We start from the raw sequence: 27,165 nt of genomic DNA on the forward strand, positions 1-27,165 counted from the left end.
TCCCATTCAACATTTTCCAACATCAACTTACAGCATTTGTGTATTGTTGACAAAACAAAGAATATATTAGACTCACCTTATCCGTCAAATATAATGAAACTACAGCATTGGTCCAAAGAAATATTGAGAACATTTTCAAAAACTGCGTGCATGATTTACTGTATTTTGAATATGGTATATGAGCCATTACTCTGCTTTTTGAGGAATTGTTTGGATGTTTGCTACAGGCACATTACGCAGTGACAGGACCAGAGCTTGTGCATACAAATGCTGCTAAAGTTTAGCTCTGGGCTTGCAGACTCAGCAAATCTCAGAAGTATCCATACCAAGTTAAGCTGCTTACAAAGTAAAGAAAACAAGATATCACAATGGATTTAGTGGTGGCCTTGACACAACATGCCATACCTCACAGACGGAGCGACAGAGGTATTATATGCAGTAAATATGATCAAAACACACGACAAAGTGGTCTTAAGAATGGTTTTACATTATGTCAAGGTGAAGCTATTGTGTAATGAAACATGGGTTTGTTTCTCCTGGTGTATCTTTTCTATTTCACATTACATTTGTATTAGGTCTCTGTGCCTTAACCGCTCTGTATAAAGAAAACTTAAATCTGTAACAGGGAATTGCCAACAAGCATTACTGCAGGAATTTAATGCTGTTAAATAGGACTTCGGACAGAGCATGATAATGTCTGCGAAATCTTAGTTTCTCAGTATATTTCCTTTCTGTCTCTCTCCTAACTTACCTCTCTATGCCTTTTTCTTCATTCTCTATATTAGTGTTTTTTTCTATTTTCAATCCCCATCTAAACATAAATCCTCTAAGGAGGAAAAATTACCAATCAAATTCTGACATAATCTTCAAAACTCTGACAAACTTAACTTTTGCTTTACGACATTCAATCTCTCTGTCATTCTGCCTCTGTCACCGACATAATCGCTCCCTATTATTCTTCTGCTGTGGAGTATCTGGAATCATAATTAGGCTGCATTGATCGGGGGACGCAGTAAACAGATTGATGAAAACCAGCTTTGACAACTCCAATCCAGCCAGCTTTCATCATTTGGGTCCACATGGACAATAAACCTCACCAGAGATTACACTGAATCTGTTCTTGATAGGAGCGCCTCGCTACGGGTGTAATTAAGCTTCTAATATCATTTAATCTCTCACTTTTGAAACCCTGTATCTACCAACTGTCCCCACCCACCAGCACACCAATAGGAAGTGGTTACAGTGCTGCCAGGGCATTGTGGGAATCTTCATTAGTCTTTGTAATTGGCTGTTGATAGAATATCTGGAGCAGATATTAGCGTTAGGAGGTTACCTGCCAGGAGAAACAAGGGCCTCATATCTAATCCCATTAATATTAATGAAGACATTGTTTTACTGTCACTAGAGTAATTAAAAATACAATACACATAACGTCACTGTATTCACTATGGGCGCAACATTTTGTATGCCAGGACACAAGTGTACAAGTGAAACCAGATGTGTCAGCAATCACTCCCTATGTAATATATATAATACTATATTCAGCCTCCACCACCACCACTTGTGTTACACTTCATTCAGCATGTCACAGATAAACATTTCAATGGTTTTATCAGAAAATGAAACCCGCCATACCTCACTTGTTGTTTCCTGCTTGTTGTCCAGTTTGAGTGTCACTCAACTGACCTCAACTTGGGAAATGAAGGGAAATTCAGTGTGCCATTAATTGCCTCTTGTGGCCACTGTTGAGCAAAAGTTAGTCTTGCTTGAATGTCCCTTAAAGGCACCAACTGGGACTGTTTGTCACCTTAATCGCTTAAAGTCAGATCTGGAGTTTGTTGAAATGAAGTGACCGTTTCAGAGGCATAACATGGCAGATAGTTCAGTAGAGTGTACAGTACAGTGGCACACTGCAGCAGGATCTCTGTATCACAGTCATTTAACTTCCTTTCTCTCTGTCTGTGTATATTTGTGTTGGTCTGCATTATGTGGTGGGCACCATGGTCCATTTGTCCCCTGTTTGCGGAACCTAGCAGAAGGAGTTGCTATATGCCTGAAGATGCAGGCCAAGATGGAGCATTGCTTGAGATTGCAGGCATATGGCATGGGTACATATACACTTGTATATATATATCACTTGTATCACACTATATAAAGTTTGAAGAGAAATGACAATTCTTTTGCACTCATACACTTTACTCACTGAGTATGAATATTAGGTCACTCTATGTGCTGATTGCTAAGTCTGATACTGGCATGACCGCATTTGTGGTCATACATTTCCAGGGTCTTTGCCAGCAGTCATCCCTCGTTTCATTTTTCCAAAACTCCACGAGCTCTTTCACTGATCCGGCCCTTCTCTGTTGGGAAACACCATGGTAACGGTGCTGGCAAGAGCTGACCTCGGCCATTGCAACAAACACATGTGCACAAAGCACAAACACACACTGCTGCTGCCGCTAGAGTTCCCCACCAGAATTGGGCGATTGACATATCCCCCACGGCCTCGGGGCCTCACTAGTCAGAACTGAGCAGTAATCAAAGCAGACACACAGGTCGAACTTTATTATCAACCACTCGATACCAGCTGCAGGAACGGCCACAGGTCCTCCAAAACACAGTATACAGGAAAGAGTTGCAAAATCAAAAACGGCTTTTCAGGGAAGCAGATACGTTGTGGCTTCCCTCGGGCCTGGAGAGCGGGCTTGAAGCTTTTCACAGTTGACTCAAAGAAGATATTTTTTTCTTTGGATGTTAAGTTTCAGTACTTGGTGTGGTTGTGGTGCCGGTGAAGAGAATTGACGCTGATGACCTGACAAAGGACTTTTCTCAGGTACGATTAACCTCATTCCTCTGCTTCAAACTATCTGTCATCCAGTAAGTTAATGAGTTGAATTTGTTCAGTGACAAGAAATCGCAGGATTAACAAAGTTTGTTTTAATTCAATGGGCTACCACAGAACATAATAATAGATACATTCATCAATATTAATTAACTGGGTGAAAGTCTTTGTTAATAGTTATTGCCATAATTGTTGAGAGAAAAGAAACTTTTCTGCCACTGAAAGGCGTAATAAAAAATGTCACCTTAAAAGTCTCTCCTGTAAAATGATTTGCTTTGAATCTAAATAGATGATATGCTCAAAGAGAATCTCTGATGTGTTTCGTGTTATTGGTGTTCTTTTGAAGAGGATACCCGTAGTTACCTAGACAACAATTTGAAAGTACTTTTTTGATCGTTTCATGCCCAATTGAAGTTGATGAAGTTACTTTTTACACAATGTGGAACATAACTCATTTTACAGCAAGAGAGAATTTATTTGATCAATACTGATTATATTAAACATCACAGAAACTGTTTTAAACTTATTAGTCTGACTACTTGGAACTTTTTACCATTACAATACACTTTTATTTGGTATCTTTAATAAGGATCATCTGTGTCCATTGCATATATAAAGTACCTTTTTCCCTACAATTCTTTTCATCAGCATCATCAAAGGCTAGCAGGCATAAACGATGCATCTATTAAATTAAATAAAGGCGTTTCATCGTGAGAAATTGCAATTAAACATGAATATACATTTGAATTCTTTGAAAAAGACAGTGAGCACAATGAATCAGACAGAGAATGAAGTACAGCAGGGTTTTTAAATCAGTGTAACATGGTTGATGATTAAGTACGCAGAAGAATAATATAATAAGAAATCATCGGTTTCAAAGCTGCTGAAATTTCCTTGAAAAATATCAGGGTTGAGCCGAGAATATCTCTGTTCTTTCAGGTAATGTATCAGCAAACTGTCTCGAGCATGACATGAAGGAATTTGGACAATTTCTGGGTCAATCACTATTTGTAATCATGAACAACTTCCCCCCAATGAACTTCCTGACCACGTGATGTCATCCAGACATGAGATGAAGGATTATTCAGGCAGTGAATGACTTAATAATTATTAATAAAAATGTACCATTTGATTCAGCCGTTACAGCTAGAGGCCCACTCATATATTTATATTCTCCAGAGTGACCAATAATGTGTGAGCAGGAGCTGTTGACGAGACCTGGAACCTTTGTGGTATTTTCATCAAAGTTTTTCCCTTGCCTTTTCCCATCTTTTTGATATTGTGGTGACTCAACATGAACTTGACTGTGGTGGACTGGAAAGAAAGGTGAGGTAGAGGGTGTGTCAGTAGTGATTAAGATGCACAGTGCAGTGTTTTCAAGGATGAAGCCACCTGCCTGCTCATATCAGGCCAGTGGTGCTTGTCCTGTGCTATTTGTTTGGCTTGAGTTGGTATACCCACACAGACCACCTTAAATCAAATAAAAACCATAAGCAAAACTGAATATCTTTGGCTTTTGGACTTTTGGTTAAACAAAAGAAGACATTTGGAGACATTTGGGAAGTTGTGAGCAGCATTATTTCTCTATTTTGGCCAGAGACTAAACAACAGAATAATCGATATTATGCCTTGCTAGCACATGGTTCTGCAAAAGGTTGTACTAGAGATGTGTGAAACTTGCAAAAATGCTTTACATAACAAATCAAAGACTACATTTATGCATTTGGAAAGCACTTAATAGTTAACATTACGCTAACTAGCTAGGTTAGAGATCACTCACAAAGTAACCTACTTTTTCAAGACCAATTGATACTGAGTGTTTCATGGCACTAATTTTCACACACTCCCATGGGCACTTGGATTGGTAACAAATTGACAGTAGCTGGCCAGTAGGTGTTGCTGGGTTAAAGCAATGCAAAGAAAATCTACTGTCTCTGTAGCCAACCGGTCAGCCAGAGTACTGACCCCTCTGGTATTATATTATCACCTTTTGAACCAGAAAATCAGCCCTATTTGGCCACTTTAACCATTCTTCCTTCCTCCTAATTCACATTTGCCTGTGCAGGACCACTGGATTTTTATATTTTCTCACTGATTTATGTGGTAGCCATTAGCTTTAGTTTTGGGAGCTGTATAGTTTCCCAAGTTAATAAAAGGGCTGTAAAAGACCATAAAAATGCCTCAACATCAGTAAATTGTAATTTGAGTTGTTTTCCCCTCCACTAGAACACTGTCAGACACAACAAAAATTAATTAATATTTATTTCCAATGGATGATTATTACACACCTCTGCAAAAGCTATTATATTCTTCCTGTCTACAGCTTTTCTGCACATTCAGTGTCCCCATTGTCCTGAATCTGTCGAGTCAAGACCCAAATTCAGTGTGAGAGACTCAGCCAGACAGGAACAGAGACTTTAATTCGTCACCATTACAGGCTGTGAGGACCAAGTGACCTCCTGACCCCACTGGTCTGTAGTGGTCCCACCATGGGGAAGACTGGGCAGAGTACAGTGGACTTAAACTCTCCAACAGAGGTCAAACAAGCAGTTCCCTTTGAGGAGCTGGATCCTGTGGCGCCCCCTGCAGATGAAAAGAAGAATAAACAGGAGCCACCTGACAGGGGAAGCTGGAAAGGAAAGTTTGATTTTCTGCTGTCATGTGTGGGATACGCCATTGGCCTAGGAAATGTCTGGAGGTTCCCTTATCTGTGTGGCAAGAATGGTGGAGGTGAGTGCTATCGTGAGTGCTGTCCAACCACCATCACTGTGTATCTGGTTCCACTATAGTCTTACCAGTAATTAGCAACCTCACTGGTATGAAACATTTTTCTTGAATAATGTCCCTTGACCTCTCTTACCAAATAAAGGAACATGGCATCAATTAATCTGCGTAAGAGTGCAGGCAAGTCTACAGGGTCATCAGGTGGGCACCCTCTCAAGGGAGTTGGGTCCACGACACCAAGAAGGCTCAAGAGTGTGGTCCAGCATCCCAGAACCACCCCCCTCCGTAGCTAACACTATGTCAAGCTAGCCAGCATGCTGCTCAACCCACCAAGCAAAACAGCCAAGTAATTGCCCTCAGCTACCTCACCATAGCAAGCAACAAAGCATACACTCCCATCTACCACATTATGTTAGGCTAACAATATGTCAGGCTAACTAGCATGCCAATTGAGCCACCAAACAACCTAGCCTGCCTAGCCTGGCCTAGCCTAACTAGCCTGCTTAGCTAACCAGCATGCCATGCCAACTAGCATGCTGCCAAACCTTTAACTGGCTTCTCTAACACTGTTAGAATTCCCTCCTCATCTATATAAACCTCTTACTTGAAAGTACACCCTTCACCATTTTTTTCTTAAAGTTGCCAGTTTGGATTTGAGGTAATTCTGCAGCACATTAAGTGCCCTCTTTGTCACTATCTAGTTGCCTATCAATCTCCTGTTGCCACCTTGACTTAACTACCTCTAAACTAAATACTAGATATGTCCTTCTCACTAGCCCTCAATTCACTTTGGTTTCTCGGGTTATTTGACTGCAGTCGCACATTAAGAATATATTTTATAGGAATAAGGTCCTTAGCAACACATCAACATTTACAGACACTTTAAAATCAGTTGTAAAACGTTCTCTCTGGGCAAGTGTATATTCTGTGTCTCCTGCATGCGGATTGTATAATATTTTAAACTAAAGACTGTCTTCAAGCATTTGATTTTCATAAAATGCTAATAATAAAATAGATCTTCAGGCAGGAGCTGAGGTTTAACAAATTGGATAAGTCATTCTTACCACAAGATTACAGCAATATTTCATTTCTTTTTCATTCTAAAATGAAGAAAAAAAGTTAATTTGTTCAAATGGAGTATTTAGCTTTTATACAGTCTCTAAATGATATTATGAGCTGTCAATCTATGTTACACCAGTGTGTTAGTATTACTCACACACATGCTACTGCTGATAAAAACCTTTCGAAAACCTCCTGATTGTACTTCAGCAATCTTTGTATTCATTTAATTAGTTCCAAACATAGAATCCTTCTAAAAAACACATGTTTATCTACTTTTTGATGATCTATCAGGGGCCTTTCTGATCCCGTACTTCATGACCCTGGTGTTTGCTGGGATACCTCTCTTCCTCCTGGAGACATCTCTGGGACAGTTCACCTCAGTGGGAGGGCTGGGGGTGTGGAAGCTCATCCCTATGATGAAAGGTAAGAGGTGGATATAAATAGGAAGATATGGCTGTAGATCCGTTGTTATATCATTTCAATTTACACCTTTAATTTGAGCTACTGACATGATCCTCTTTAGTGGATGTGGATTCTGAGCATCCTAACAGCACTTAGTTACCACTAAGATTTGAATTATTAGCACTAATTCTCTTTTGGTGACAGATAATTCAAAATCCATTAATTCATACCATTAATGATACTTGAAGGGGACCTTTTTGAGACATCAGGCTTTTTCTCCATGCCATCACACCTGTTGTTGTCCTACAAAACAACACTTTAAACAAAAATGAGAAGGATATGGGGCTACCAAAGAGGTGGAGTATTAAAAAAGAAAAAAAACCTTTTTCCATTTAAGAATCTTTCGCAGCTTGTGCTTGGTGGTCGCAATTACACCACTGCCTCCGAGCTCAAAGAGCTCAAGTGAAGCACATTTTATCTCCTGCCAACACAGACATCAACAGTGATACAGGATGTGCTGCTGTGCCAACTGATACTCAAAGCCACAGCCAAAAAAAAAAGCTAAATAACAAAGATGAGGATGATGAAGATCATAACTAATATGCTGAGTTTTTCTCTCTGTCTGCCATCTGTTCTGGTGTTATTTGCCCCTCACATATTATACCATATTTTACTTTGCATGTTAGCTGACCTGTGAAGCATTGTCTGTGGCTCTTTCTTCTTCAGGTGTTGGTTTAGCTGCAGTGGTCCTGTCCTTCTGGCTCAACATCTACTATATTATCATCATTGCCTGGGCGCTCTACTACTTATTTAACTCCTTTGGTTCGGTATGTTACATAGTCATTAGGGGGGAAAAACAGAACTAAAAACCTGTATATTTTAAGTTTAACTCAAATGTGAAAATTTGCTTTTGTCATATGTGATATATGTCATATCTTTTGTTTTTGGACTGTTGTTTGGACAAACAAGCAATCTGAATGCAACATCTGATAATTTCCACAACATTGTTATATATAATATAGAATGCAACACTTTGTTTATGCATATGCTGTTTTTGTGTGCAGGAGCTGCCTTGGCAAAGCTGTGATAACCCCTGGAACACAGAGAAATGTTTCTGCAACTACAGTCTGACAGACACCACCAACCTGACCAGCGCTGTCACCGAGTTCTGGGAGTAAGTCAGCGAGATGTGTTGTGTGAATGTGTGTGTGTGTGTACAAGATGTCTGTACAAGACTGTGTAAGTACGTGTTGAAGCTATTTCTAGAAGCTCTTTGTGCATATCTGTCTGAGTTCAGTGTGTATGTGTGTGTGTGTGTGTGTGTGTGTGTGTGTGTGTGTGTGTTCCTGTAGGCGTAACATGCATCAGCTGTCTAGTGGTCTGGAGGAACCAGGAGAGCTTCGCTGGCCTTTAGTGGGCACTCTGGGGCTGGCCTGGGTCCTTGTCTATTTCTCAATCTGGAAAGGAGTGGAGTGGACGGGGAAGGTCAGACTCTCTGCTTAAGTTTCTCTTTATTCTTTCCTCTTTAGTTCTTTACACTTGTAGAGCTCTCTCTGGCCGCAGACTGCTTCTGCTTTATCTGATCCTCTTTCTTTCCCTTTTTCATATTTTAAGTTTTAATCATGCAAATATGACAAGACACAGAGCTGCTCTGCTGTTGTTGAGTCCACTCTCGATTGGTGGAGCTGAATAAAGAGAAAAACTGATTTAGAGGACCAGGCTGAAACAAATTTCCATGAAATGTTACACAGACATTCATGTTGCCCAGATGATGAAAGATACTGACTTTCCCCTGACTTTTCGGCCACCAGGTTGACATTTTTGTTTTTTCGTGAAATGTCTCAACAACTATTGGGAGGATTGACAAGCCATTTGGTACCCAGGTTCATGTCCCCCTCAGGATGACTTGTAATAAATTTGATTCCTTAACCTTTCCATCTAGTGCCGTCATCACTTCAAAGTTTAAACATGTCTAATACTTTGGTTTATGACCAAATACCTGCAATGACATTCCCATCAGTCGTGTTTACTGATAATTAGCAACTGTTAGCATGCTAGCACATTAAACCTGATTGACATGATAAACATGGTACTTTCTAAACATCAACATGTCCTAATTGTCATTGTGAGCATTTTAGCGTGCTGATGTTATAGTTTAGCTCAAAGCACCGCTGTGCCTAGTAAAGCCCAGAGGTGCTAGCATGGCTGCAGACTCCAGTCTTGTAGTTTCCATGATGAGCAGTTAGTAGAGCTGTTTTCTGTCAATGATTTGCTCCATTAATCCACTGGGCCCCTCCCAAAAACTGAAACGAGTAATTAGCTTTTAGTTGATGTGTTTTGTCATTTAGGTCTCTCCTTGGCCCAGAAAATGGAATCTGGCTTGACAAGATATGTGTGATGGCTTACTGGACCATTTAAGCCCCATTCTCCTTTTCAGCTTTTTGATTGTCCATTGTGTTTATCAATCACAGAGCACATTGGCATGAGTCACAGCTCATAATTAAAAGCTCAGTTGGATGTTATTCATCATTGCTCAGGCTATTGATCTGTTCCAGGACTTGCAAAAAGAGGATTCATTCGCGAGAGTTTCAAATTAGGTTGTGATGACATTTGAGCCCATTACCCAATACACTTTGAAATATCAACTTTATTGATATAGTTACAGATCTTTGAGTCTTTGAGAGATGTTAAATACTTTATATGTGCTGCTGGTGTGAGTAATGGATAGTTAATCCTGTGTCGAAAGGACAGATGTTGACTCTTTATATCGGCTATCATTCTGCTGTCCACAGCCCATCTCTCTCTCAACATTTCACTCAGGTGGAGAAATAGAAACAGTTTCAAAAGTTATTATTTCATCCCAAACTGCTGGATGATAGGAAAAGAAAAAAAGAAATCACTCTGCCTACAGCCTGGGATTTTTAAATTACTGCAAGTCCAGGCGATGTATGTGAGCAGAAACACATTTACACATTCACCGCCAGGGATAATTGGATTTTAATGTGTGTGAGAGAAATGAATTCCCCCAAGGCCCTGGCCTTGACGGACATTACCAATTAAGCATAATCATTATGCTACAGAACTGCTGGCCACGTCCTAAAATCTCCGGTAAGATCTTTTGGCAAAGAGTAGCAGAGACATATTTCACTGTATTAACTGCAGCAACAAGCGGTTTTGCATCTCTTTTTGACTTTTTAGTTATTTGAGAGAAATGGCTTTGAGTGTTAAGACAGACAGACAAATGTGTTTTTGGCTTTGCCAGAAATCTATGTTCATTTGAATACCTAAGAACAAGTTGTTCACTCGCTCTTTCTCTTAGGTGGTGTATTTCTCAGCCACCTATCCCTACTTCATGCTGTTCATCCTGTTCTTTCGTGGGGTCACTCTGCCTGGAGCCATAGATGGGATCCGCTTCTACATTACTCCAGACTTCAATAAGCTTGTCCGGTCTGAGGTAGACAGTTTGAGCACATCCAGTCATCACACAAACATGTTCACAGACAAGACAGACATGAATATGGGCACATCTGTTGTCTGACAGGTATGGCTGGATGCAGCGACTCAAATCTTCTTTTCTTACGGACTGGGCCTGGGCTCGCTCATCGCACTGGGAAGCTACAACACTTACAACAATGATGTATACAAGTAGGAACATGCAGTCACAAGCTTTGTACATCCTCTTCGATAGTTGATGTTCCTTTCCTCTTTCATCCTAACTGGTCACTGTGTTCCTTTTTCTCTTCAGGGACTCAATCATAGTGTGCTGCATCAACTCCTGCACCAGCATGTTTGCTGGCTTAGTCATCTTCTCCATCGTAGGCTTCATGTCCCATATCACTAAGAAACCCGTCCAGGAATTAGCAGCATCTGGTACAGTTCTGTATTGACTTGTTTGGCCATGCAAAACAATGTAAAACTTCTTAAAATCATTGTCTCTGTGCTCTTCCAACTAGGCGAGTCTGAAAATGTTTTATAAATATAAACACATAAGCTCATATGTGTAAGCAGTATAAAGTGAATGAAAAGAAAATGCTAGTACAAGTACAAGTACCTCAAAATTGTACTTGTATTTGTAAGGGAAATTCTGGTATTTTTAAACCTGGGCCCTATTTTTACAAATTTCAGTGTCTAAATGAGTAATAGTTACCAAAAGTTTTGGAATCGGCCCAGTGATGTCAGCCCAGTTTCTTTCTTGATGGTAACAGAAGTCATATATAGTCATTGTGATTCTTTTCCTATCCCTACAGTACTTCAAGCAAATACAACACACCAATATTCTTCTTTAGAAACAGCAAGAAAGAAAAGAAAAGTTGTCAAAACTTGAGACAAGTTGTGTATTTGACTGGCCTTCTGACCTGCTTTCAGTCCTTCACTGCACATTTAAGAATTTGGCAGCCTTGGAAATGTCTTCTGATGTTGGAGGCTGACTAACCCAGTGCAACTGAAAAACAAACAAAGAAACCAAAGTAACAAAGTAAATTGCATGGTGCTATGTAAATATGTTCATGCTTATGAATTTCAGCAGGCTACAGGATAATGTCATAAGATAAAGCATTTGTAATTTAAATGGAGTGTCTTCTGTGTGACATTTAGGTCCAGGTCTGGCGTTTTTAGCTTATCCTCAGGCCGTCACCCAGCTGCCTATGTCCTCTCTGTGGGCCATCCTCTTCTTCTCCATGCTGATGATGCTGGGCCTGGACAGTCAGGTACAAGCAGCACACACTTTACCTGACTCGCCCATTGTTCTGAATTGACCTTGTAGGCATTAATCACTCTGAAACACCAACAAAAGCTACTGTAAAACTAAAAAAAGTACAAAAAAAGTAAATGATTCATTATGAATGAAGTAATTAGTAGTGTCCTGTTTACGATATTACCAAAATCCAAACTTCTGACCCACACTGAAGAGTGTCTGGGGCTGAGACGAGATTTATGTTGTGTTATGTCTGTCAGCGGTTGTATTGCATTGTGAGTAATGTAGACGCCAGGATTTGACAAATTTGACAATGTTACAGGAGTGTGATGCTAAATCAGCGGAGCAACAAACTACAGTCCGTTCTGACCCATGTCTCTTAATAATGTCATGTATTAGTTCTGCACAGTGGAAGGCTTCATCACAGCTCTGATGGATGAATACCCCCTGGTGCTGAGGAAGAGGAAGAAGATGTTCATCCTCATTGTCTGCTTAATCTCCTTCATCATTGGCTTCTCCAACATTACACAGGTATAATTGTATGCATTTCAGCATATTAAATGCCCCTAGTCCATGTTGAATCTCTAACATTAACAATGTTTAGAGTTCAGTGAAGTTTTAAATCACTGTGGTTAACTTGTACTGCAGGATGTGTGCACGCAAGTATTATAAGAAGGTGGTCGTCTTAAAACCCAATGCACATACACACGTGAACATGTGCACATTTTTCTGACACGAGGGAAAAGAGCCCCCTCCTGCATTATACATAATGCCAAAACGATCTTGCAACAACCTGCGGTGTACATTCCTCATGCATATTTTATTCAATAAAGAGAGGGATATTAATATTCTGCCTCTAAAGCAGATATGTGTGTCTGTGTGTGTTGAAATCTCCCAGGGTGGCCTGTACGTGTTCAAGCTGTTTGATTACTACTCCGCCAGTGGGATGTGTCTCCTCTTCCTCGTCTTCTTCGAAACTGTTTCCATATCCTGGTTTTATGGTAGGAAATCTACTTTATACTGTCTACACTTGAACCAAACACTATAGAGTGAAATCAAATGTAACCACAGCTGTAAAAAGTTGAGACAATCTGGATAGAAAGGACTATATTGTGCAAAGTCACAAAAAGAATGAAGCATGTAGATTTCATATTGCTGTCGAACAGGAAATTACTTTTATCTGCTTCACTTTCTGTGATAAGACTTTCAGCTATCCCTTTTTCCCCCCATGAGGCTTTGTTCTTGTAGTTATTATCTCCACATTAACACACCCACACTTCCTCTTTGTCCTCCCCTCTTTATGCCACAGGAGCTGAAAGGTTTTATAAGAACATTGAGGACATGATCGGCTATAGGCCATGTGGCTGGTGGAAGCTCTGCTGGATGTTCTTCACTCCGATGATCTGCCTGGTAAGAGGGAAATGATTATCGATTTAACCCCCATAATGTGCATCTTAGTCAACCTCTACCATGTGCGTCCTTCTCCCTTACGGAGATCTATGAACCCATCAAGCTACAGCAGGTGCCAAATGGTAGAGAATTTATGACATTGCTGAATTGGTTTCCTCTGACATGTGGTGATTTATACTTCAACCTGTGGACTGTCAAGCCCTCGGGGAAATCATGGCAATGTCTTTATCTTCACTACTGTAGTGATAAAGAGAGTGTAATGTTAAAGGAAGCTACATAAATGGAAAGTCAAAGGTATTCTGCCAAAATTAGTACAGCCAACTCCCAGTAAGCACTGATTTGATGGTTTTCAGGTCAAAAGACATCCAGGCGAATAGGTTAAAAAGTGACCGATTTTAGCCAGTTGGTCCACCACAAGTCTTGACTGAAATATCTCGACTACAATTGGATGGATTGCCATACAATGTGGTACATACATTGTACATGTCCCCATTATCAAGTCAAAAATCGATTTGTGCAGTACGTTTAAAAGCAAATAACTTAAAATGAAGCCTCAGCTATACCTCGTGTTTTGCGCTAATTAGCACATGTTAGCTGTTAGCATGGTGAACACAGTAAACTTTATACATCCTAACCTAACTGTGCATAAGTACAGTCTCACCATCAGACGCTGGCTGCCACTAGCATGGCTGTAGACTCTTGTTTAGACATCAAGGATACAAACAACTGTTGCTTTTAAGTGTGGCTATATTTGAGTGTGATGCAGGTCCATAAAAAATATAATAATCTAAGAGCTGCTTGTCAAATTTTTAACCAAGTTTTTTTGTGTGTCTTTCAACACACAAATCACCAAATGAGTGCTTGCTGATCTCATTAGCCTGTTATTGGTTAACTGGCCAGAGATTACATGGACTAAATAATATAATTGCATATTGTAGGGGGTGTTTACCTTCAGTGCCATTGAGATGACCCCTCTGACCTTGGGGAAGTATGTGTACCCACTGTGGGGTCAAGTGATTGGCTGGTTCATGGCTTTGTCTTCCATGACACTGGTCCCGGGCTACGTCATCTACATGTTCTGCGCCACCAAGGGCAGCATCAAACAGGTACAAACCTCCTTTCACGTCTCACTATTTTCTCTGTTTTTAATGTCTATTCCCGGCAGTTAAAGAGTAAGGATACCGCTATGTGGAGCTGGTGCAAAGAGGAAAAAACTGTACACAAAATAAATAGTACAAGCGATAGCTGAGATATACAGTGCTGGAAGGCAGAAGTTTTTTAAATTGCAGTCATTCTCTAGGGAATATAAAAAAAACGGGTTTGGCTGGAGGCCAGCATCATCCTGGTTTAAAGTAGGAAGCTATGTTTTGAAGGTGGGCACAGCTTGTTACAATCACTGTCTGCTTTTAGTGTTTGTGTCCTACAAAACCAGATTTTTGTTGACCATTTTAAAATTTCAGTGTGTTTGAGAAATCTATGACGCTCATAGCATTTGAAACATTTAGTTTTCTCTGCTTTTCCTTGAAATAAAGACATGTAAATTACAGATAAAAAGCATTTTTTGGTCAATTGTCATGTTATTTATTTGTACATTTTGGTCCACCTAACTTTCATTGTCAGAACTCACCTTCAAGACTAACTGTTAAGCACTTAATACTAATCTGAGACTGATGTAACTCTCTTTACTTGACCAGCGTTGGCAGAAGATGACAACTTCCCAGGAGGATGGAAGGCCATCAGGGCATGAAGAATTTACACACTCAGGGAGCGTGGGCGAAGCTCCTGTTTAGCCAGGATCGTTCAGGTTGAAATAGTCTGACTGCCGTTTTCCCCTTTCCATCAGGACTTACTGTAGTCAACACTGAAATTTGACAATTGGACAGGTGGAGTCTTGTACAGTATTTTACTATGATGTCTTTTGTGCTGAAAAATCAGGCAAATAAAGGAAAATAACGAAAGGTGAAACTTCCTTTTGCAGAAGAGTAAAAGAATGAGCTCTGCTTACAAATTGAATGCTATAAATCAGCGCTGAACCTGTGTACATATACCACATGTATACCATTAATGCATGACTTCGTCCTACTTGTAAATTGTCTCTACTACTCAACAAAATCACTGTCTTTGTGTATAAGCCACAAATGTCATGGATGTTGTTGTACAGAGGAATTAAAGAATCTGGTAAAACTTGATTCAAAGCGTAAAACTGTAATGCATCAAAGACTGTTTGCTTGTTGTAGCTTAATGAGCCAACCAACTTGCCGCTGGGATATTTGTTGTCTCTGCTGATCCAGACCTACAAAAAGAAAACATTTGTAAGTATGAATGTGATTAAAGTTGTACAGGATATTCACAATAGACAGATTCTCAATTAACACAGCTTTGAGATAAGTTTTAAATAATGTTGTATAATCTCAAATATTAGCCTTTGTGGCAGCTTCTTTGATTAAAATATTAGAAAACTGTAAATATAATTGTGTCACTATATTAAGTATGTGTTTTTTTAAAAGAGTTGTTTCATACCGGGGATTGCCATAAAGTACGATAAAGTGCTCCGTTTTGTCAGGAATATGTCAAATGAGATGTATGAAAGATTTGCCCTGACTTTACTTCCATGTCAGTAAAAACAAAATAAACTGCACCTGGTGACTCTGTTCTCCATCTACATCTTGTAGCATCTAGTAGTGCAGTGTTTGGTTAGTTTTTCATTGATAATTACTTAATAGAAGTGATGTCATGTAATGCATTCGCCACAGCACGAGTATACATTTGTCGTATTGGGATAAACCCTAAAGCCTGTGGTCCGACTTCACTGTAGAGCATCACTATTCACAGTTGGCTACGTGTGTTCAGAGCAGCACTCTCAGTGACATGGACCCATAAAGCTCTCCTTTGAGGGAGTAAAGCCCAGGTTGAGAAAATAATTATCCCTTAATCCTGCAATAGCCAATTTTTGGTGGCCACTTGGGGGCAGCGGAAACAGGCTGGAAACAAAACACTGGCATATCCTTTTTAAACCCTATTTACACACCCAGCAGACACAGAGCAACATAAGGAAAATAATTTGGAGTTGTGAGTCCAATATTCACTCCTTATCTCTGGTTTCTCATGGATCTCATGGAAATAACGTGCCCTTTAACTGCTAATTGTTCCACCACCTGTATCACCAGCTAGTCACTAACTTTGTCCACTGTTTGGTTCTGGCCCGGTAGTGTACAGGGTTTTTATTTTTTTCACAGTTCATAGAGCTAAGTGGGTTTCTTATTACACACATTAAAATAGTCATGTGATCCTTTGTTAATAATACCAAGAGGCTATGTCTCTGTGTGACTGTACTTTGTCAGAACAACATACATTATTTGGTTTGAACTATTCTTGTAAAATAGTACATTTTGATTGAACTTCCTGGTGTAAAATTAAAATGTTAGCTTCATGGAAGATCAAAAGCAGTATTGTGCAACATGACATTTCAAAATGACCAAATATAGACAACAAGATTGATGGTGGCTTTAAAATCTTGAATAATCAAGCCATAAAACCCAAGAACCAAAGCAAAGCATTGTGGTGAATAGACTTAAATCATCTTTAATAGCATGTTGATATACTGCAAAGACAGGTAGAGAGGGATTCAAAGCCAACTGAGGGAGGTGATGGTTCGTATCTGTTACACTCAGTTCCTACCTGTTTTACCCTAAATATGTCCACTTTTATTTATTTTTTTAACTAGTATGAGCAAACACAGTGTTGAAGAGCCAGACAAGATCCACATGTCATTCATGAAGCAGTGCACTGGTATGGCAGAGCCCTTTTTTCAGTTTCTTTAAGAAAGTTAGCCACTACTGCGCTTCCATATCATATGTTGCACTCCCAAAATGCTACATTGGTTTCCTTTCAAACATGATTTTCAGTGTGCCTCATATTCATGTTTATTGCACACACAGCATGTCTATTTCCCAAAATGCTTAAACACATTGTCAAGTAGGAAAGATTGTGCAACCATAAACAAAGGGTAGTGAAAGACAGGGAAACCAAAAATGGCCACGGTTTTGGCAAAATAGAGGCCTCAAATCTGCCGCTGTAAATCCATTTTCTGCTTGAAGGGGTGTTTGCTGTCATGAATATTTTTTTCCAGTTCCACCACAAACCTTTACAGCATAACAAAAGAAATCTGTCGTCCTCATCTCCCACTAGTGTGCTCACAGCAAATTCAGTCATGCACAAAACAATTCAAGACTTTTGGGAATCAGAGTTCAATAGGCCTCCAAACTGATGTCATGCATGAGAGAAAAGATTTATATCTGAATGTTGATTCAAACAAATAAATGAGCAATCAGACAATCATCATCCATGAATGTAAAATACCAAACTTTTGATGTTATGTGCTAAAATGTCTCACCTTCAAAAGTTTGTTTATAGCCAGTAAAACTATTAAAATTATCATAATAGCTCTCCATTCATTTAGCTAATTCTTCTTATTGTGTAATGGAATAATAACACAAGCATGGGGGTGAACAGGAGAGAGGTCGGATTTGTTTACGAGAAAGTTAGGATGCTACTGTGTAGAGGTCGCCCACACACACACACACACACACACACACTCATCATCTCTGCCAGCCAGAACAACAAACAGTTTTTCTATAACCTCTGTCTCTCCACTGTGTGAGATTGTGAGTGGAAAAAGGACAGAAAGATGAGATAGAGACCTCCCCACAGCGTGTCTGTGATTATAAATCAACAAATCAGACAGATGGGGGTCAGATGGGAGCGGAGTTAACCGAGCATCCATCACAGAGTACCTGGTGATGGTGGTGGTGGGGGGCTTATGTTTAAAGATGGACGCATTCAGACTGGGGCAGTTTCTGGCCTCTTTCAGAATGAAGGACGCGTGACAGGGCGATAGCATTTTGAAGGGGCTAAAGGTGGCTTGCTTGTCCTTTCTGACACTGCTTGAATGTGGTATTTACAATCTAGGCCGGGGTGAAAGAGAAAGAGATCAGATAATGCATTCTTTTTGTCCCATTCTTATTTAAAGCAGGGTAGCCAACAGCACAAACAATACCATTAATGTCAGCATTTGCAATATAAGCTGTGTGTGTGCCTCTGTAGTTTTTGCCTTTTTGAAAATGTCAGCCTGAAAAGGTTAGGAGGGAAGAGAAAAACAGTCACAAGGAGGTGAAACCAAACCTGGGAGTTGTACCGACATAAAGAGACAGCGTCTGGATGTTTTGTGGGTGGACTCGGTCCTGCATTCATCCACCAATGGGGAAAAAACACACAAAGGTGGAATATGCTTTACGCAAATCATAATAAACACAGATCTTGACATTTAACAGTTGTAGCAGAAGCGTCTTCATGGAAATTTCATAAACAACAGATGACAGCACAGTGTGTTGTACCTATATTACATGTGAATGCTGAATCGTCCCGGAAAAGAGAAAAGTCCCAGAGCAGCTTCAGCAGCTCAAACAATTTCAAAATATGAAAAGCTCTCCCTCCATCTCCAGATAAATGTGGCAAGAACTCCTGGGAAGCATTAACGATATTAAACATGAAGAGGAAAAGACAAACAACAATCAACAGGACCATGTTGGGCTGACTTTTTGGTTTGGCAGCAATCCGTGTGATTGGTCGCCTTTGTTTCCTGTCATCCTTCACTGTAGAGTGATCTATGGAGAGTGACAATTGGGTGAGAGTGTTTTCTGATGATAGAGAGCCACAACACAACAGAGGAGCGGATGACAAACACAGCTTATCGGAGGATGTCGGGGTTCTTTTTTTTTTTTATCCAGGGGAGCAGAGAAGAAGAGAGAAGGCTCTCCATCACATAAATAAATCAGCAACAGCGCAAACGGGGAGATAGGTTTTTATGAAATATCAGTTTTGTTATTCTTTTTTTTGTGCTCCTTGAGGGAGAAGCGTGAAAGGACTATTTTTTTCAAAGCAAAGGAGTTTTTTTCTGTTTTCTTTTCTTCTAGCCCTAGCGTTTAGTCAAGTGCAAAGAAGTCAGTGTTTAGTGGAGGTGTATGTATTTTGGCACATGTTTTCTGTAAGTGTCAACTATGCACGCGCGCGCACATACAGCACAGTAGGCATGAGGTTTGGGATGATAAAAGCGAACAGAAGCGGAGGGTCCTTGGAGTGTGTCCATCCATCACAATCCAAAAAAAGTTTGAGGGATTCACACATTTCTGTTGTTGTTGGTGGTGAATACTGGAACTACAAGGACTCCATCCAGAAACTGAATATCTGCGTTTTGTCTAGCAAGAGTTAAAACTGACAAAAAGTTATAGAAATTTGTTAAAACTACATAATATTTCAAAATACATGTGGAATCAAGTAAAACTTTATATATATGCACTTTATTCCTTCATATCTCTTTTAAAACCTTGATTTTTATTCTATTTTTTCCTTAAATATATGCATATAAGTGAGATTTCATTTTTTCATTATAGCTCTTTCATCTGTATGTATATATGTACATTATGTACTTTTAAATAGGTAGAGAAGGGGTGGGGCTTGTGTGGAAGTGTGTGTTTCAGGGAAAGAATACTAATTAATTTATTTACACCATGCTCCGAGAGCCACTTGGGGTCCGGTGTAGACTGAGGCGGGGGTCAGGGGGTATATACTGGTGTGGGTGGTTGTAAGGCGGAGGTGGAGGAGGCAGCGGGGGCTGGTGGCCATCGTTGCCAGAGGAGCTGTCCGGCAAGCGGACCGGGGTGGACATGGCCGACTGACTGAGCTGGTGGTGGCTGTGGTGGTGGTGGTGGTGCTGGTAGTGGTGGTGTGTGGGCGTTTGGCTGAGGAAGGCCTCCATGCGTCCGTGGCCGCTGTTGTCCAGCATGATGACCTTGACGATCTGCTGACACTGGATGAGTGTCTCGGGCCGCAGATCAGCCATGCTGACGGCGGGCTGGTGGAGCTGCTGGAGGTGGAGGTGGTGGGCAGGGGTGCTTGCCGCTGACTGCAGCTGTGGGTGCTGAGGTGGAGGCGCCGGCCCCTGGGTTAGCCCCTGGGTTAGCCCCTGGGGCCCCTGCTGGAAAAGCAGCTCCCCCCGGTGGTTAAGAAGGGCCACGCTCTCGGGACTCCGAGCCGTGCTGCTGCTGAGCTGGTACGTCTGAAGCCTGTTGTGAATTGACACCTAGTTTAGAAAACAGCCAAGAGAACAGCATCAAATGTTATAAAACTGGTTCCTCCTCTACAATCCGTCAAGCCCTCTTTTTGTTTTTTTTTGGGGGGGGGGGGTTGGTGAACGCACAGCATACACACACACAGGGCATGCGTGGGGGCTTAGGTGTTGGGGGTCGGTGGAGGTGTAAAATCATTGTGACTACTGCACACTCCCCTCCCTCCACCCCTACTGGGAACAGTGTAGATTGGATGCTGGGAACACCAGTGTGTGACTGGGGTCAGGAGGGGGGCGGTGATGGGGAATGGGTTTAAGAAATTTGGTGCGACGCTATACAGAAGGGGCCCGGTGGTTCCAAAGGGGACACTGAGGGCCCCTGTGTCTCCCTTCCAAACCACTGTGTGGCGCTATGGGGGACAGCGGACACGAGGAGATTTTGGGGGGTTGGGGTAACCAAAACATAGACGGAGGTCATACGAAGAAGAGGGAGAGGTGGAAGAAGAGGAGGAGAGGAGGTGAGCAGACTGACAACCACAGACGTCCACAGGCAACACTCATCAGAATGCAAACCTCCATATGTCACATTTACTTCAACTCTCGATTTTCTTCTCTGCTGTCTGTGTTCTTTTATTGTATCTTTTCTTTCCTTTTTATGTAGTCTGTTTTAGGAAACATGTCACAAGTTACCTTCCTCTACGTGTCTGAGAAAGTGTGCTAACTTACTAACTCCTCCTTGCTGCAGATTTTTGACAAAAGATTGTAGTTTGAAATGAACTTTTAATCTACTGCGAGTGTGTCAGAATATAGTTCCCCACCAAAACTCTTCAAAACTGCGACTGTGTGAATAAGGTCAACGGTAATTCACCTGCTAAATAATAGACCTTTAATGTAAAGTATCTGAGGTAAGAAAGGGCTTAAAGCAGTCTTCTAACTCTTGTGTGAAAGAACTCCATTAACATTTGCTCCTCTTCTATCTGCCAAACAATATTTCTCCTTGATGACTTGGCACACGTACTTAAAAGTACAGTATCAGTGAGCTCTGACTCACTTTAGATAAAGAATGAAGGCTTTCTCTGACTTTCTGGTGCCTTTCAAAAGTCTGATTTCTTAGTAGAAAGAATAACTTTGCAGTATGACCAAAGAAAGATGACCAAAAGAATTTCAGTGCTGGTTATAAAACGCCCTTCACTGTAAAATGTTCACTGTTATTGACAGACTTGGCAATTTGGCTGCTAAAATTCAGCAAAAAAAAACTATCCTCTCCTTTCTGAATGACATTCCAGTCATAACCAGCTGACATTCCTTTGCCCTGACGAGGCCACCCACTTTGATTGCGTGTCGTGCCTTGAGAAGCTGGTGGATGGATCATTAGCTGGATTGGTTGCACCTGAGGAGAAGCTGGCAGAGCTTAAAAGGGCTACTACTTTCAACAGTTTTGCCTTTCCTTTGTTTGTGTTTGGCTTCTTATGTAAAAAAAAAAAACCCCAACAACAACCAACACTTCTGTTCAAACATCATTTGTGTCTTTCAGAGCACTTTAGCCACTTTGAAATGTTAGCAAAGTCTGGCATATTGTTCCTTCTTTGATGGCAGTAAAAACATTATCCTTCATTATCAAATTCTGATTAAAAGTTTGCCGTGGGATTCAGTCATCCTTACATTCATGCCTCCAGTATAAGCAGGATTCTCTGGGTGACCCTCCTGGTTTTCAAGATAAATGTGTTTTGACAGCTAACGGCTCCCCACCAGCCACTGACATTTACTGTAGGCTGCATGGTGAAGGTAGCTCAGACAACCATGAAAAGTGACCTGCTCAGAGCTCCCTATTATCAGGACCCAAAGGCTAATGAGAGAGAGAGAGTCCTCATGTGCATAAAATGAGCAGATATTCCACTGCACAATAAAAAAAATAATTTTCATATTTATGTATTTAAGTGTCTCTTGAGCAGCAATGAATGCATCTTTGATCTGCTGTAATTGTCATTCTACAGGCTTTGAAATTAAATGTCTCCAAATCCTTTCAGTGTGATGTATACGTAATTACTTCTGCTCTAACAGGCACCTGAGTAAAGATTTACAGCCTAACATAGTGTACCGGTGAGCTGTGTGGAATTAAACAGCCACTGAATGTCAACTTGACCCTGTGCGTTTGGCTTTTCACTCCAGCCCTCAACTCCACTGCCACAGAAAAGCACTAGGAAAGGTCATCTGATGCCTCTAGGATGGTAATTGCAAAGCCTCGTGGGTACTGTAGTTCAACTTGCTCTCTTGCTTGCACGAAACGCTCGCATGAGAAGTTTAAACCCCCCCCCCCGGGAGGTCTTGGTAGGGGTGAGGAGGTGAAGACTCCAGGTCAAATGAGCGTTAAATTTATCCGCCTGCATGTTATTGTGTTAATTAAGGTCTCAGTGCTGAATGTGTATATGCATTCCTCACATGTCCTCAGCTACTTTTAGCAATGGCTGCTTTCTCTTTTTTTTCCTTTAAGGGGCCCTAAAGGAGTCACAATTTCTGCCTGAGCTTGTGAAACTAATTACAACCTATTCCTTTTTAGGCTTACAGATGATATTTAAGCCTCTGAGTCTGATGCGTTTTCTGTGACTGCTTTGATTTTATTAATTTTTCCCCAAACCACCATCTTAATTTTTTTTATGGAAAAGGAGTTCTTTTATCTAATATTTAGTTTTGGCTGGGTTACCTCACATGCCCGCAGCACTTTACCCAGCAGCACTTGTTCGCTCATCCACTCTTCACCCACTCCTGCTTGACGCCTCTAGCCCTGAAGAAATGACTTAGTCCTGGGGTTTCATCCTATCTCATCCTACAGTACCTTGATAATGACACACTGCACTGACTTACCTGTTATTTGGGACATGGCCCTATCACTGAGCACTCACCTCTACTGCATTGTGTCCACTTCTGTCATCTACCTCCTGGTTTCCTGGACAGAGGAGAAAATGGAGGGACAAAGGTGGCGGCAAAATGTCTGTGTTAAACAGTAGTTTTATCTTTTACTGCATCTTAACCTGTTTTTAGGAGCAACAAATACACTTTAGATTAAGCTACTTTATCACTCCACTTATTTCAAGATAAAGACAAGGAATTTAAGATTTGTTAAACTAAAGCTAAGCTTTGAAACAGGGATTGTTTTAGAGCAAACAGTGATACATTTTCCTTATCATAATTATCATAACTAATCATACTAGGGCTAAAAGCCTGTTATACATGAACAATGTTGTTCCTTAACTTCCATGTCTTCATCATCAACTGGTTAGGATGCTGACTTCTCTTTCAAGGGACAGTTTCGAGCCTGTCTACCTAGCTAGCTAAGGTTGATAAATCTGTTAGTTACAGTCTTGAAATCAGAAGCCTGCTTTTGTCAACCTCGGTGTGAAATCAGAAGATCTTTTTGCTTAAGGAATTACTCTGGATTTTGAGTGTGAATCTGCCTCTGTAACTTGTGAACAGCAAGCTTGACATCACACAGTAACAGACGGCAGGCTGGGGTTAACGAGTGCTGAAGACAGAGATTACAATTATAGCACAAATCTTGAGTCATCCAATATCTGATTCATATTAATATGCTAGAGGTAGCACCTCCTTTCTACAAAATGTCGTCTTTTTCCAATTGATCAATTCATAAAAACAGCAGTGATTCAACTTTGTTTCATCAGAGGGTAAATTAATGCAATTGAGGACAAGGTCTCTGCAGTGGGTTTTAAAATTTAAAAAGCGAGGGCGCACACACTCACACTCACACACCTGATGGGGAGCCCTGTTTAACGCGCAGCTCTAGCTGTGTGCCGTTGTTCTTTACTGAGTGGGTCTTGGCTCCCTGCTGCTTTTCCAGCTCCCCTGCAGAGAGCAGAAGACAAACACGATCATCATCATAATCACCATGACAGGGAGCAAATCAGGTAGAGAGACAGACAGGTAGAGGGTGATGGGTAAGAGTGATAACATTAACCGGCATAATTTTACATTATTTCTACTTTATTTTATCATCCACACACACACTGATGCTCTTGTTGCCTTTCCCTCCCACTCTCTTCTCTGAGCTCAAAACACGACTCTCCATCTCTCTAATTAAACTCCACACTTGATGGTAATTGCATGTCATTTCCAATCATGATGACTAAATGTTGTTTTGTCTCCAACACTGCACTGCATTCTAATTCGGATGCCGAACCGCAAAACTGCCAGGTGAGACCTCAAGGGTGCAGCACACAATGTCCCCCTCATTCCGCTGCAAGTCTGACAAGCTGAATAGAAAACGTCTTGTTTTTGTAGTTTATCTCCTGGAAACTGGATCAGATGAAGGTATAATTAACACTGGTAACACTTTATTTTACAGGTTGGTATTTTCCTAATAAGTCAATTACTTGCTCGTGTAATCTACAGTACGGAGATGTTTAAACAGTCCACAGCCAGAACATGCTAAAATGTGACAAGCCAAGCATACAATACAACATACATGAAGGATAAAGTTTCCAATAATAAATGAATAATGAATCAATATTTGCTTGGGTTTAAATGGAGCAGTTCTTTCAAAGAAATTTCTATCCTAAATCCACAAGTTATAGTTAGGCTGACAGACTTCAGTACAGGCACATTGACTGTAGAGAAGGGAACAGAAATACTCAACATTATCTCTGAAATGCTATTTTTTTGGTGGTTTAGAGTGAGTGTAGGACTGAATTAAAATTATAAATTCCATCATGATTTTCATCATTATGAACAAATGTCCACGAAAATGCACCTCCAGATAAAGAAAGTGGAATTTCTCCTTCCTATATCAAGGAGGGAAAGCCCTAACATAAGTGCGCCAGCCGCAGGCATGTTTACTAATGTGCCAACAATACAAAGCACTTAGAGGAAAAAAGAAGATGTGGTGTTTGTTGGTGCAAGTGCCAACAATCATTTTTGCTCCAAGTTCTTTTTTTCCTGTGTTATGTCTTGAGGAAAACGTGTGTGCTGTTTTTGTTTTTTGTATGCCTTCTAACAAATATGTCCCAACATGCATTCTTATTTTATGTGAGTGTTGGTTTATGTGTCTGTTTGTGCACAGTAGCTGTCTGTCCTTGCTTCCACTCTGGAGAGAGAAATAACTTCCTCCTGTCAACCTCTGCCTGTCTCCATATGTTGTTGCCTGCTCTCCTCAGGCGGCTGGCCCTCCCTCTCTGTGAAGGGTAATGCAGTTGCGTCAAATCCCAGCAGGGATGCTCTCTTTGATGCCCACTGGCAGGAGCCAGACTCCGCGTACTCTGGTTTTCCATGTGTGTCTAAGTATGTGCATGTATTATTGTCTGGAGAATTTCATATGCACACAGACCCAAACAACTCAGATTGCCTGGCTGATTTCAGGAGCACTGGCCTCCTTTCACCTCCAATTTACTGCCCTCCTGCAGTCTGTTTGAGCTGCAGTGCACCAAAGGAAACAAAGTCATCCTGCACCTACACAAATGGGATGCTGGCTACCAGTTAGCAAATAATACAAAGCAAAGGATGGCTTCTGACTCATGTGTACTATCTGAGGACCTATTGATTCCCACACAAAGCATCTAAGAACCCACTGTAGTCTCCCACTTCCCAAGATGTGAGATTATTGATTTAGTCCAAAATGCAATAGGATGTTGACCCTTCTTTTGTTGCTGGGTGCATTGCCACAGGAGGAATACACACAAGCATGATGGACACCACCCAACACAAGTATACAGTACATGCATGCAGTCACAAGACTAGTCAAATAGATTTCATTCTGATTTAATAAATTCATATACTCAAAGCACTTACAACAACAAATACTAACAATTATATTCGCAGTCTTTCTTCCTTCTTCATCACACATACTCATTATTTTCCTTCTGTTTTTGGTCTCCAGTCTCCACTTCCAGCCACAGAATCAGTTTGTACATTATAAAAACATCTGTTTTACCAAATCAGATTACGGTGTATTGAAGATCCTGGAGAATGTGGGCACAAATCTTCAAAGACAGATACTTACACTCAATGCGTATCTGCTCCATCTCCGACACCTCAGCGATTGACTCCTTCAGGTCTTCTAGAAATTTGAGCAGCTCTTCAGCACTTTGGGCACAGAAGTTAAGTACCTGCTTCTTGTCTGAGCCAAAAGGTGAGAGGATGGTGATACCGTGAGGGTAGTCTGGGGAGCACAGGGAGGACATGGAGTTGTTGAGAAAATGCCTCAGAATGTAGATTTGTAAACTCATTTTGTTCTCCTTTTTTTGGAGATATTTAATAAAAACATTCAGCTTAGCAAGGCATTTCTAATATACTTAAATTTCTCATGCAATGTGGACTGAAAGTCCAGGATGATGAATTTCTGCCATCATGACGATAAAAAACTATAAAAAAGTAGCACACCTGATGGCAATAAAATCAGTTTAACGTTAAACTTATTTCGATTACAACCATAACTCATATACCCCTTGTTCAGAACAACTTGGGTATATTTCCCTGTTTTCTAATGTTGTGTTTTCCATGCCAGCTGTCTGCAGACAAAACATGGTGACTTACATTCATTTTCAAACAGGTGAAACTGCATGCCAAGTAGGCCCATAGCTTTGCAGAAAGTGTAGGCTGCAGAACTCTTCTTCTTTGGACAAAGCTTCAAGATCTGCAGACAAACGAGCAAACCAGAGTGATAGTAATGATTTTGAATGACGGGAGAGCCCATTAAATTTTGTTGAGTGGTTCTGAGCACTTCTGAAACCTTTTTGATTGTCACCATGATTTCCATATCACAGAGCGACCTCAAAGAAAGCTCAGAAAGAACAAACTATGTGATAATTTAAAATACATTTAAAGAGCAGATATAGTCCATATTAATGTATGCTACAACCTTCAAAGTGTTGCAGATTGTGTGCCAGAGCTCTAATTTGTATG

The 27,165-nt window shown here is 40.7% G+C and overlaps 2 protein-coding genes across 2 annotated transcripts in view; one reads left to right on the top strand and one right to left on the bottom strand.

Annotated features, from left to right (window-relative positions):
- The first annotated feature begins 5,331 nt into the window (after window positions 1-5,331).
- On the top strand, window positions 5,332-14,923 carry LOC139305262 (sodium- and chloride-dependent GABA transporter 1-like). The gene is made up of 14 exons (XM_070929211.1): window positions 5,332-5,572; window positions 6,920-7,051; window positions 7,757-7,857; window positions 8,095-8,204; window positions 8,383-8,515; window positions 10,350-10,484; window positions 10,572-10,675; window positions 10,776-10,900; window positions 11,624-11,736; window positions 12,123-12,254; window positions 12,622-12,724; window positions 13,033-13,133; window positions 14,072-14,239; window positions 14,828-14,923. The coding sequence occupies exons 1-14, from the start codon at window positions 5,332-5,334 to the stop codon at window positions 14,921-14,923; spliced, it is 1,794 nt and encodes a 597-aa protein (XP_070785312.1).
- A 4,769-nt stretch (window positions 14,924-19,692) lies between these two features.
- The window catches only part of iqsec3a (IQ motif and Sec7 domain ArfGEF 3a), an 88,452-nt gene continuing 80,979 nt past the window's right edge, over window positions 19,693-27,165 (bottom strand). The window contains exons 10-14 of the mRNA XM_070929280.1: window positions 26,797-26,896; window positions 26,264-26,422; window positions 24,022-24,114; window positions 23,157-23,200; window positions 19,693-20,271 (exon numbers count right to left, since the gene is read on the bottom strand). Coding sequence (XP_070785381.1) covers window positions 19,693-20,271; window positions 23,157-23,200; window positions 24,022-24,114; window positions 26,264-26,422; window positions 26,797-26,896 — 975 coding nt within the window. The remainder of the gene's footprint in view (window positions 20,272-23,156; window positions 23,201-24,021; window positions 24,115-26,263; window positions 26,423-26,796; window positions 26,897-27,165) is intronic.

The sequence above is a fragment of the Enoplosus armatus genome, chromosome 22, assembly GCF_043641665.1.
Source record: "Enoplosus armatus isolate fEnoArm2 chromosome 22, fEnoArm2.hap1, whole genome shotgun sequence".
NCBI classification, from domain to species: domain Eukaryota; kingdom Metazoa; phylum Chordata; class Actinopteri; order Centrarchiformes; family Enoplosidae; genus Enoplosus; species Enoplosus armatus.

Coding starts and splice junctions, on each gene's coding strand:
- LOC139305262 (XM_070929211.1), top strand. CDS start 5,332: ATGGGGAAGACTGGGCAGAGTACAGTGGACTTAAACTCTCCAACAGAG. Junction 7,858..8,094: donor TATTTAACTCCTTTGGTTCG/GTATGTTACATA, acceptor TTTTGTGTGCAG/GAGCTGCCTTGGCAAAGCTG. Junction 12,725..13,032: donor TTCCATATCCTGGTTTTATG/GTAGGAAATCTA, acceptor TTTATGCCACAG/GAGCTGAAAGGTTTTATAAG.